The sequence below is a fragment of the Ammospiza nelsoni genome, chromosome 7 (assembly GCF_027579445.1).
Source record: "Ammospiza nelsoni isolate bAmmNel1 chromosome 7, bAmmNel1.pri, whole genome shotgun sequence".
NCBI lineage: Eukaryota > Metazoa > Chordata > Aves > Passeriformes > Passerellidae > Ammospiza > Ammospiza nelsoni.
In genome coordinates this window covers 28,714,784-28,727,889 of record NC_080639.1, presented here as the reverse complement: position 1 = coordinate 28,727,889, position 13,106 = coordinate 28,714,784, and the positions used below count along the sequence as shown (strand labels likewise).

Below are 13,106 nucleotides of genomic sequence, written 5' to 3'. Positions count from 1 at the left end.
TCTTAAGTGGTAAATTACAGGATGAAATTTGGAGTCTGGTCCTCAGTTCTTCAGGTCTTGAAGTATCATTTCAAATGTGGAAAAAGATCTTTTCTTGTCTAATATGGTATTACTTCGCACTGGCATTTGGATGTAATCTGTAATAAACATTCAGTTGCATCACCATAAACTTTTGGCAAGCTCTTTCTAAGGGTCACCTCAGTGTAACAAAAGCAAGAAACATTTCAGTCTTGTAGACAGGATGGAGAGTCCTTATTAGCTATTATTTCACTGCTTTATTTCTTTGCTTGACCCCTTCACTGGCATGACTACTTTAGGTAGAAAATTGAATTCTTAACCAGCAAAAACAGAATCTGATGCATGAAAATGATAAACATTTGCTTTATTAAATTACTTTTATACTTCTACAAAGAAATTTTCTGATTTCTGTTACAGAATTAAATGAAGGAAATTCATTGCGGTCTCTGCAGTTACCTAAATTTAGATACAAAAAGGTTGTAAAAAGACTGCCCTATTCAAGTTACATAAAACAGGCAGAAAACAGACAAGTTCCCTCAGGAATCTTGAGGCTCAGAAATATAAAGTCCCATTATATAATGAAATTAAGAATTCAGCAATGTGTTGAACAATTGTAAACTGTAACTGCACTAGTGGACCACATTATTCAGCAGTTTCCTTAAAGGTATGAACTGTGAACTGAACAAAAAGTGTAGCTGACACAGCAGACCTCATTTAGTTGTTCTCCCTTTCTCCCTCTCCAAGTCAAAGTTGTGAGATCAGCATTTAAACGATAGGAAGGAAACTTGCCTCCATAAATATCAGAAATTTCTCCATTTCATAGCTATTTATATAAAGTAACTAGCTGTTACAAATCAGTTTCAAGTAAAACAGGTGGCTGAGGCAAAAATAATCAAAATCAGATCATACACAATTTTACTGTAAATACAGTAATTTGAAAGATAAACACATAACCATAGCACTGACAGGATATCAATGCTGCTGTATTATAGACATGATGTGTCAGTAGAAAATTAGGATGTCTATTATCAAAATTGAGGACATTCATTCCAGTCTCTGGTAATCTAATCTTAGTGCAAAACAGATGCTAAGACATATTTAGCAAAAAAGGTGATACGTTTAAGGCCAAAAAGTTGTTCAGTCATCACTATCGCTTCCAGATTCACTCAGCTGCAAGTCATTTCCTAGAAGAAAAAGAGTCAACATATTAGTCATTTTCAAGGAAATAATTTTCTTCTTTCATGATACTCCCTTTCCCAATTATGGCTTACAAAAGCTAATAGCAAACAGGTAAGGGAGGCTGGACTAGATGATCTTTCAAGTCTCTTTTAACCCAAACTATTTTATGATAAAGAATAAGTGCATGTAGAACCAAACTCACAGTGACAGAACCTTAGAGATAATTTTTCTACAATTTTAAAATCTTGGCAAGGAAGCCATTAGCATATTTGCACAAGGGCATTTATTTAACATCACCAGATCACAAAAGACAACACCTAGCTATCTTTGCCACCCACATTTTCATGCTTCACAAGTGGAAAAACTGCTGGCGAATGCAGTTTTATGAAAAACAAGTTGTTTTTTTTTTTTTGAAACACATCTGAATGCTACTCAGCTGTGCTTGAAAACAAAGTGGTGTCTCAATCAAGAAGAGCAGCTCTTTGACATACCACTTAAAGATGTATCAGTGACCTACTATTTCAAACTGGTTTTGGAACAAGTGAGCAAACAAAACATCAAAAGAAATTTTACAAAGCACTTTAATTTGGTGGCTGTCTCTATATATTTCAAAATGAGGAAGTAAAAAGGCTACCCTGTGCTTGCTGTGGATGTCCATAAGCTCAGGGGGTGTGAGCAGGGAATCTTCCCAGGATGACAGATAGCTAACAAAAAATACAGCAGCATGCTCTACACAATCTACATCATATCTAGCAACTTCCCACACATTTTTAGGAGTCTGTTCCAACTGGTATGTTTTTACCCACACCTCCCTTGCCAAACAACCATTACAAAAGAAAAAAAAAATCATCTTGGACTATGCAGAAATGGCCTAAAAACAAAAGAAAAATCACTGAAACTGAAAAAACTGAGTGAACACACTATTCTCACATGAAAACCCCACAAAACTCAGATTGGATCTTTTACTGTCAGGCCTATCATTTCTGCCAGAACACTGGAGCCTTTAACATGGCTGCATTTAGCCTTCCTTTGTTTTCCACTGTGTCATCAATAAAGCTTAGAAAGTGGTACATGCTTCTCTGCAACAACAAAAACACTTTATATAAGAAAAGAACAGTGAAGATGGTTGTTTCCAAAAATCCTTAAAGACAATTTTTTTCTTTCCAATCCTCTATATAAAGAAAAAAATTTACAGCCATATTATTTTAAGATAAATTTAAAAAGCACTTTAGAAAAGACAAAATCAAGTTATTTGTCAATAATTATTCAGAACAATATAATACCCTAAAAGATTTTTCAAGACAGAGAATGGTATTGGTAAATTTAACTCCTGTATTTATCACTCAAAGGAGAATTACAGTGAATTCTTAGAAATCCCAGCCCTGTTATGCACTAGCTACTTTATGGGAGGACAGGGAGTGTGAACAAGAAGATAACCTTCCAAATGGTGTTTCTGCAGCCTTCAAAAGTTATTTCAACACAGTTAATAGAAATTACACAAACCTTGTAACACCAGCCAAAAATACCAATGCTTGTGAAAACCAGCAGATGGGAAAGGCAAGAACTCCAAGTTCCAGAGTCAGAATTAATATGTTAGGATTTACTTCAGGCTAAGCTTTCTGCCTCATTTTTGCACTCCTATCTCAAAGAAACACCTTCAGAGAGAGGGCAAAACAGCACAATCTAGAGCTGGTGGCGTTCAGATGGATTTGGTGCCAAGACAGAAAGCTCATTTAATGAGGACCCTGAAGAAACATCTAGACTATTGTACTTATGAGGCAGCAATGAAGTGAGGGAAAACTGCTGAATTCTTTGCATGGTGTCAGCTGCTTATCAGCAATATTAATTGGGGAAATAGGAAATGTAATTTGCAGTGCAATCTATGTTTTTAAATTGGTGAATATAATATATTCAACTGAATTCTTGCTAGTTATAGGGGACAGGGAAACTCATAGGAGTGATCACTGTCTCACAAATCTTAGTGTCACACCAAAACCAAACTAATACAAGGGAACATTATTATTTGTCAAAGTAAAACAGCTATGTTTGTACCAAGCATCAAAAGAAATAAAGTTGTGCTGAATACTAAGTACCTAACACAAGGCCACAGAACAGCCCATCTATGCTGGGTTTTCTTTGGAAAGTTACTTTGTTTAACATAACCCTTGTTTAAACAAAAAGTAGACATAAAGCAACATATGAGCAAATATTCATGAAGAACAGATTCATTAGTGTCACCATTTGCAGACTTTGTTATAAGGCAAGTTGTGAGCCTATATAATCAGCTTCTCAAGGTAGAAAGGGGAAGAAGCAGTATTTTGGGAGTGAGGGGCAGTATTGAGCCCCAGATTCCTGAAGAGGTAGGTATGTATCTGACAGAAGTATTTAGTTGCCATGTTCCAGACACCACCTCCTCCATTTTCCAAATTCTACAAAATTTAGAATTTACAGCTGTTTAATTTCTACATGCAAGATAAAACTCTGCTGTCTAAGCTTCCCCCAACCTTCTCTCTGCACAAAGAAAGTCAAAGAAAAACTTCACTAATTACCTGGTATGGCCCTGATTCTACAGAGGTGCACAAAACTAGTCACAGACATAAGCACACACCTCAAAGCAAGATTAGACAAGCAAGCAGCTTGTGCTGACATTTGTTGATTCAGTATTTTATTTTTGCAAAACCTTATTTGAGATGGAAGAAAATGACTGTACAAAATCTGACTGAGAACTCTTGCCATCCAAAGTAGAACAATGTGCTGTCCGTTTAGTTTCTCCAGGTTTCACTCTCCTGCCAAATTCCCTCAACAACAGAGCTGGAGAAGTGCAATTTTGGAAGTAGCTGGTTTGATCTTTAACTAGTGGAGGTGTCTTGTGAATGTTAACTGCACTGGAAGTTGGGGATGGAATTGTTTTAAGCAGTAATATATCTGTAACTGTAATAGAAGTAAATGGCAATAATCTCAAGAGCTCAGAGGTCTAAGGTTCTGCCTGTCAACATGGTTCTCAAGCAACATCAAGCCACCAACTTCCCCTGAAGCACTCATCATGTTGTCATGGTTTAAGCAGCATTTTCTCCCTATGCTGGAACTAGTGGACTTGGCCACCTGTACTTGTATTTCTCACTGGAAGCTTTCCCACCTGAGATTCTGTCACTGGGGATAAAGCTTAATCAAATTTTCATAACAGTTTTATTAAAGCGTGGAGAACGGGAAATCACAATTGTCAGTAAGGGTTGAAATAAGTGGCACTCTAATGTTACACAAATTATAAACATGACGACTTTGTTCTCTGCAGTGACAGTAAAATGAAAGCAGCATTTCGTTCTCTGCACACAAAGTCACAGGACTTCTCACTCTGATCTTATCTGTTCATGCAGTACATAATGAAATATCAATGCAGGTTATTTAAGTATTTAAATACTAGCTAAAAAAAAAAGAGAAAAAAGAAAAAGAACTGTCATTCATGTTATCCACTAAGAGCTGAAATAAAAGTAGATCTGCCAGAGTCTAAAATTTCAGTATAACAAGTTTACATATAAATGATAAACCATAATGATCTTAGGCTGCAAAGCAGGGTTGATGGAAATCTCTTCAAACCAAGGTCTGGCAGCTAAGCAGCTAATTAAAAATGTAACTATTCTGGAAGAGTTATCATAGCTGAATACTCACTTCTGTGTCTGAGTACTCCTGTTATTTAGGCAGTGAACTTAAGTTTTTCTGCCTAATGGGATTTTATTTTTTATGTGAGAGTTTTCCAAACTTTCCTTTTTTTGAATACATTGAGCATGCAATTCCAGGCTGTGCAGCAATCCCTATTGGACATCACAGCTACTCTTCAAATTACATTTTTAGTTGCCTGAATGTGTGGAATAAGATAATATCTCCTGACAGCAAATCACCTCCTTCCTTATATGCAAAGGACAGTTTTGCCGTGTTGGCCAGTGGAACACTGCCATGAATAATTGCAACTGACATAGCTAAGAATACACCATCTTTTCTGTATACTCAGAGTATTGCAACCATAGTATCCTTCCCATAGTTCTATCCAAGAAATGAAAAGTGTTCAGGGAGTGCCCTGTTAGTTCAAGAATTTCCAATACAAAATTACTGTTCTCCAGTCCCAATGTATAGAACTGGGAGGAAGTCAGAACAGTTTAGGAAATATTTTCAACTGCTTCAGCTTTAATTTAGTATCTCTGAGAACCACGAACCTTCTAGCCCAGTGTCTAATTCAGCCTGCTGTTGAACAATCAAACCTAGCATCACTTCCCACAGTTTTAATTATAACAGAGACATACTTAAAAACAATATGGTTTCCTTTCAGAATCTCGATGTCTGGAATTGTGCACTAAGAAAAGAACAGCCTTTGTACTTACGTAGTGTATTCATCATATGACCACTGCTCTCTTGGGATCTGTTATGACTGGCATCTTTGTCAGGAACAGCCTGTTGTGGCATGGCAGACACCGTGGGCTGAGGCTGCAAATACGGCATCGACATCGGAAGAGAGGGCTTCATTTCCTCATCTTCAGAATCACTAGAACTATTTTCACTACTTGATGAAGAGGATGAAGAACTTTTAGAGTCAGATGAACTGTCAGAGCTACTCAGCTGGTCCATGATACTGGCTTCTGCTTTTAGCTCTGCAAACAATAGGATTTGTTTCTCAGTTTACATTCATCATAATTGAAATATAAGGAGGAGGGGAAAAAAGGAAAAAAAAAATCAACAGACATCAAGCAACTACAGCAACTTAAAAAACAACTAAGACACTACAGCAACTTAAAAAAACCCCAGACCAAACCCACCAAAGATCTCCAGAACAAAGAAAAGGGCACAAGTGGTATCCAGCCTGTCATGTGGTTTTCTATCCTCATAGCTTGAGCACTTTCTCCCTTTCAAGCCAAGTTTTAGAACAAGGGTGACTGTGAACACAAATGCTTAACTCTACATTCCATGGGGTAATGCAGCCCACATAGCCTTTAATTTCTGCAACTAGCAGGAATTGTTCTGTATTTTCCTTAGCACCCCAAATATGGCTTTCACTGACTAAAAACTGCAGTTACAATCCACAGATCAGTCACTGCAAGATGTCTGCAGTTGCACCCAAAATGCCTGCCAGCAATTCAGCATTGCAATCAATACATTTGTTTGGGCCATGTGACATTTTGGTCAAAATCAAGTTAAGCACGAAGAATATCCAAAAGAGCCACGAGTCTTACACTAGACATTTGTTAAGATGGTCTTACAAGCTCTTAGAATACTTCAGGAACAGCTTTGAAATAGCAGACACAATAAAGCAAGTAGGAGAGTAGCTCATCTCTCTTAAAATTTACCCAATACAGAACAGGTTGAAGGTGAAAGTCACCAAGATGCAAGACAGTGCAAAGCTTAAGAGAAGAAGGGAGGAGAAATAAAATGATTAATCTTCAACACAAACTTCCATGAAGCAGACTCTAAGTTATCAAAGGCCACTCTAAAGGAAAGGCCATCTTCATCAAAGACCTGTCTAAAAGAAAATGGTGTTCAGGAAAAATGGCACCTAAGAGCTATGGCTGCAGGAACAAATTAACCCAGTGCTAGGAAAGAAAAGAAAGAAAATGAAAGACTGAACTATTCAAGCATAAGGAAAAAAAGAAGGGGAACAGAAAGAAAATAAAAATTGGAAGCATATAAGCATCTTTTACTAAGGACATGCATGAGAGAACATGATCCTCCACACATCTGGAGCTGTAAGACACCTAACTGAAGGACACCACTCGAATCCTAAGCATTCAATTCCACTTCCTCCTAAGCAATGTCTAATAGAAGAAAAATTTTAAGTGACTGGCCAATACCAAAAGCTAAGAAATAAAATCTCCGCCTTGAATTCTGATGTAATTTAATGAGACAGAATTTAAATTAGGTGATTTTATCCAGTGAAGGAAGAGCAGTACATATACTAGAGGATAATGGCAGAATGAGCTGCCCCTCCACCCCAGAAAACAAAGTTAGTAACAAGTTCCAGGTAGTGTACTTAAGCAGGAATAGTCAGTTACACAACCATGGGATGAAGAATGATTAGCAGGCAACACCTCTGAAGAGTCTGAGAGTTACAGTGGATCCCTACACTGTTCTGCCACTCCATGCTGTGTGGAAATGACTGGATACTGTTTGGTCTTGTGATACTACAGACATGATACTATTTGTTCTTTGTGTATAAAGATGAATAGTGCCTGTAAGGCAGCCTTCTTCCTCACGTCAGCACTGCTAGAACTTCTGTAGATGTGTTTAGGGACTATACTTAAGGAAGTTTTTGGACTCATTGCAAGAAAGCTGAAGGAAATTGCCAACAAATCAGGGATTTAAAAAGGAAACCTCCAAGGAAAGATTGAACCAACAATCTTGTGTGTAATTTTGCATAAAGAATGGGAAAGACACAGCAGTTTGAGTCTGTGAAGGACTGCTCAGAAGCAGCACAGTAATCTGCTCTGTACTTGCATGATAAATATGAAAGTAGTAATAGGCTTGCTGTCAGACTATCTTTACAGGAGAACCCAAACAGTAAGGAGAGCAAAGCCCTGGAATGGCTTGCCAGCAAGTACAAGGATTTGTCATTGGAAGGTTCTAAGAACAGGTTAAAAGTTACATCAGAAATCTGACTTTAGGACAGAAGGATGGACTAGATGACTTGATAATATCTCTACCATCCTTTTAATTTTTTCAGCATTTTAAATAGTACTCAAAAGTGGACTGGCACTACACAAGAGTTTGGTACATTGGCAGTCACTTTGGAGACTTTCAGTACTTGATACCACCACTTCCCCCAAAAGAACAGACCACCTAGAAAAGGAATAATTTTATTTCCTTCCTCTTTGGAACCTGAGATGAATTATAGTACTGTTCTGCAATACAGATTGCTGGTCAGAGCTTAAAACCAAAATGGAAACAAAAACCATCTTCATAATGATACATCTAAAAAAAAATCTGTTTAAAGGAATTCAGAACAACTTAGGAAGCAGATGTCAGTTCCAGTCAATGAAACTGCCACCTGTCAGCATTTCTGTAGCAAGTAATTACCACCTGCCATCTTCCTTGTCCTCCCAAAGGAAATAAGGCCTCCTATTAAGTGAAATATGAGTGTCACACCAAACCAGAGTCTCTCAAGGAAACAGTACACAGCACTGCTCAAGGGTTGATTTATGCAAGTTTTTAGCTGTCTTTTTCATTAGAACTTCATCTTCCACAAGGCTCTATCTGGTAATTTAAAGTGTATGTTGAGTTGTGAAGTACTGTAACATATTTGCTGAGTGCACAGAAAGAAAAAGGAGCAATGTCAAAATGGAAGTGACTTAGTTCCAGTATGACAATACAACCAAGCATATACTTGATTAAAGTACCTGTGGAAGACAGAGCCAGGGAGACAGCAGCCATTATTAAACCTAATGGTTCAGCTGGTTTTTTACTGTAGCAAGCTACAAATACTGTCTTTTTACACACTTGAGCCAGAGTGGTCATTTCCATATCAGAGTGAAGTTGCTCACTTAATCAGCTTCTAGTGTGAAGCTCAAATAACACAAAACAAAACAAAAACAACCTACACACCCAAAAACCTCTTAAAAACTAATTGTTAACAGCATAATTTCTGAAACTTGTGTGCCAGTGGAGCTTACCCCGTTCAATATCATCCATAGGAGAAGATGGAAATGTTTTTTCCTTTGATGGAGAGCTTTTAATATTGTTTGGAACCTTTGTTGCATTTCGCATTTGCTGCTGTTGCTGCTCAATTCGAGACTGGACTTTACTACTTCCTTCAGCTCTGTGTGTAAGAGGGAAAGATTTTAAATTACTAGAAGGCAAGAGGCAAGTAAAAAGGCAGGAACACAGGGGATGTGGTACCACGGAATTATTTCTTGTGCCTTTCTAAATAGCATAATTTGATTCTTAGATAAGTTATCATACTGGTAAGTTATTATACTAATACATATAATACATTAATATATACTATCAATATTGTATATGTGTTTAAAACTATTTTTATACACTGCTATTAACTTTGTCATATTTTGGCAGTTGATTTGTTTTTATACTTTGCTACCCAGGATCACTTAATAATAATTCTGCCGGAAGTTACTTATACAGACTCAGCAGCAGAAAATAAATATTTAAAACCTTGGTATGAGAAAAACAAGCCATTACAATTACTGAGACCTGTCACAAATTTTTTTTTTTAATTTCCTCATTTACAAGCCAGAAGACAGTAGGCAAGCTACTAGCTAAATAGATCTTTTTTCCCCTCCCTCTAAACACATCAGAAAATAGTTACTATTTCTTTCAATAATATAACATGTCTTGGTTAATAAAAAATACATTGCAATTTCTTCTGCAGTCATGATTCAAAAGATGTGAAGTCAGTTTGCTGAGAAAGCAGGTTTTTCACTCCTTTGAGCAAGACCACGTACTTTCTAAAATTATGTTTTCCTAAAAATAGTGATATGTAGTTGTATATCTCAATTTAGACTCATTAACATTGATTTTCAAAATGAGTAAAGCACAGTTGTTTCTCCTGTAAATCACCCACCTGGTTTTTTTCACAGTGATGTTGCTACTAAGTTTCTCTAGGCGACATTCTCCAGTGTCATGGTTGATAATTAAGATACATTCTTTTAGGTAAGGCTTCTTTGAGCCCTTGAACACAGTCACTGGTGGAGTTGAGCCCTATTAAATCAGAAGTCCAGTAAGTGTTACTCCTGTGGTCGTTTTTCTTAGAAACAGCAATCCTTCTGTGGTGACAAGTTCACTACAAGTGATCATTTCTAGCCATTAAAAACATTACTGGTTAATTCAAATTAGAGTCACAGTTGCCATGTCCAAAAGCAGCTGCTGTTTGACTGGAATGGGGTTTTACTCACTTAGCTTAGTTTGAAACGGATTAAATGCTTATTTCCCAATATTTCCTTATTTCTCTCTAGGACTCATCTCACCAAAAGAGGTTTCAGTTCCCATATCAGCAGAGCAGTAAAGCATGGCAGGTAGTAAATTTTCCCTTTCCAGTCTTTCCTGCTTTAGAGCTGCACTAGAGCAATAAATACCAAGGGGAAGCTTGCACTGCCAACATACACATGAAGCTTTTCTGTGTACGCAACGCTTCTGGGTCATCCTACAGCATATTTCCAGTGCAGCAAATACACTTAAAGTTACAGTGCAGCTGTTTAACCTCTGAGTCTTTTGTAATCTTACAGTCTTAGAGCAATTGTTCTTCTACTCTAAAAATCACTCAGGCAGCTCTGAAACAGCACTAAAACTTTATACCCTTCCATAGCCAGGGTATATACTTAGGACAACAAAATAAATCATTCTTTTAAGCCTGCCACTCTTCAGCCACATCAACTCACCTCAATATTTGGCAGTGTTATTGTCACCTGTTCACCTTTGCCAACTTCAAGGTCTCCTTCACAGGACATATCAATAGATGCAGGCTTAAAGTCATCTAAATATAAAAACAAACTAGATTATTTACAGGCTTTTCAGGAATCTTATAAATGCAGGCACCACTTAATTGCAGTTGGAGGCTATTAAGTAAAAGCCTTTTTTTGCTAGTGTATCATCTAGCATTCCCCTGAGCAGATCATTCCATAAGTCAACAGAATTCAAAGTCAAGCTGCTTTTCTCAGGAACCATTATAAGTGTTTAAATATTTCAGTTAAAATTAGAAAGACACCTTTAGGTTTTAATGGATAAGAGAGCCAAACAAGTTATGTTGTATTTCAAAAGGTACATTCTCATGTAATTATTTTCAGAAGAACCAATAAATAGTTCCTGAAAATGCTGATCCCAAACATGGGAGATATAGACAAGTGACAGAAAATGCACAGAACAATATCAACCCCCAATATGCATTTCTCTTTCTGTTTCTAACTTTACTGTAACAAGCACAAAAACTTGGCGTTTCAGTATAGTTATTTCTGTTGAAAGTGAAATTCCTTCCCAATTTAACATTGATTTACATTTTGGGGGTTTTTTCAGCATCTAATGGACTCGTTAAAATAAGTTTTGAGCAAAAGAGGGTATTGATTTCTGATCCTTTTCAAAACTCTGAGACATTGCAAATAAGCATATGTTCAGGCATCAGCACGGCAGCTCTGTCACAGAGTATTATTTCCACCACGAATAAATTGGGAAAGGCTACAGCCAAAACTCTGCCTGTGCCGATTGAGGGAAACAGGATAGCATCAAGAGGTTCTTGAAGGCCTGTGATAACACATGTGGGGCTGAGCCCGCGGCTCAGGTACGGCAGGGCCGGTCTCGCCCCCCGGGATGCCGGAGGGGACCGAGGGGCCGGCACACGCTCCTCGCCCCGCTGCCAGCCCCATCTCACACGCTGCTGGTCACTGACGGCGGCATTCCTGCAGCTGGGGAGCCTCCAGTGCCCCAGCTCGGCCTGCAGCCACGGGCCAGGCGCACAGCCCGCAGCTGGAAGCACGGCTGCAGCCACAACACCAACCGGGCAGGAAAGCCAGGCTGCGGGAGCTGCTGGGCAGGGCCGAGCGCGCAGGAGGAGGCTCGCAGCTCAGACACAGGTGACAGCCCCCGCTAACCTGGCTTGGGCAAACCCCTGAATGTCCTCCCACAGGAACAGTTCCAAAGTTTCTCACCAAATCAGAGAATATTTGCTTTTATATATGGCCACTGGGCTGTTAATAATTGAGAAAATGAAGATATTGATACTGCCAATCTTAACTTCTAACCAACAGCTGTTGTCCCTTTTACTCAACTGTTAAAAAAAGTCAGGTGTTGGAGGGTATTTCTTCTGCACGTGCATTTGATAGAACTGATGAACGGGCCAGTTTCTACGTCTCATTTGTTGGAAAGGAAGAGAGATTTCAAAACAGATTTTAGAATAAATCATCACATTAGAAGAGTCAGCATGGAGGTACCAGACGGGGTTGTTAGTCCTCTTTAAAATTAGGGTAAATATCAAATTGCAGCATTTGTTTAAATCCATTTATAGCTTTTTTTCTCCCTCTCCTCCGCTTCTACACTTGGAGACAATCTAAGTGCCATTCCCTTTGCTCACAGAGAGCACATTACCCATCCTGCACACCGGACACTCTCTAGAGAACATACATTTTCTGAATCTTGGGGATATCATTCTATAAATAACCAGACAAAACCAGAAGCTGCAGTGCTAAATTACCAAGGACTATAATCCTGGGAGCATTTGTTTCCTAGCTACCCTCAGAATCTTTGAGCACACACCTCTCTAGATAGTAATTATGTACTCAGGGAGGGCGTACTGGCTCCGTGATTAACACCGCCTGCCTTTAACCTTTGGTTGCTGAATTACACGGAACTTCTAAAAACTGAGCGCAAGCAAAGACAGAGCCACAGGTTCAGCTTAGCTCGGTTTCCAGCAGAACCGCAGGGAGACGCTATGGAAAAGGCATAAAAAGCTAAGTTAGTGCCCAGCGGACAGCGAGGGGCAGCTCTAGGATACAATGGCCGTACGTGCTCCCAGCACCGACTGAAACCTGCACGGCTCCCAAAATCCCGGACCAGCACCCTACGGCACTCAGCGCCAGAATCCCGGGACAGATGCAGCCGCCGAGAGCGGCCGCAGCCACCCCCGCCCTCCAGGGGACTGCGGGCACCGGGGGCCGCCGAACCCCTCCCCGACCCCCGCAGCCCCCGAGAGTCCCCCCAACCCCAGCACTCACAGCGGACAGTGTGGAAGGCGCAGCGCGGCTGCTTCTCGAAGCTCTCCCCCAGCTTTAGCACCCGCGCCTTGGGGTCGTAGAGCGACGGGACCGCTCCGTTCATCGCGGCAGCGCCTCACACCATGGCGGGCCCTAGGGCCGCCGCCGCCGCCCGCACCGAGCATCCCTCACGCCGCCCGGGCCGGCGGGACCCGCCCACGCGGGCTCCGATAGGCC

At 39.6% G+C, this 13,106-nt stretch overlaps 1 protein-coding gene across 1 annotated transcript; it reads right to left on the bottom strand.

Moving 5' to 3' along the window:
* Positions 1-359: 359 nt before the first annotated feature.
* Positions 360-13,067, bottom strand: EAF2 (ELL associated factor 2). The gene is made up of 6 exons (XM_059475790.1): positions 12,891-13,067; positions 10,569-10,663; positions 9,755-9,891; positions 8,847-8,992; positions 5,571-5,837; positions 360-1,202 (listed from the first exon to the last, which is right to left on the bottom strand). The coding sequence occupies exons 1-6, from the start codon at positions 12,991-12,993 to the stop codon at positions 1,156-1,158; spliced, it is 795 nt and encodes a 264-aa protein (XP_059331773.1). The 5' UTR covers positions 12,994-13,067; the 3' UTR covers positions 360-1,155.
* Positions 13,068-13,106: the final 39 nt, after the last annotated feature.

Bases quoted from the DNA above. Each gene is read 5' to 3' on its own strand.
- EAF2 (XM_059475790.1), bottom strand. From the start codon at position 12,993: ATGAACGGAGCGGTCCCGTCGCTCTACGACCCCAAGGCGCGGGTGCTA. The intron at 10,664-12,890 runs GTGAGTGCTGGG...TTTTATATTTAG, and splicing joins CGCCTTCCACACTGTCCGCT to ATGACTTTAAGCCTGCATCT. The intron at 1,203-5,570 runs GTAAGTACAAAG...TTTTTCTTCTAG, and splicing joins TCATATGATGAATACACTAC to GAAATGACTTGCAGCTGAGT.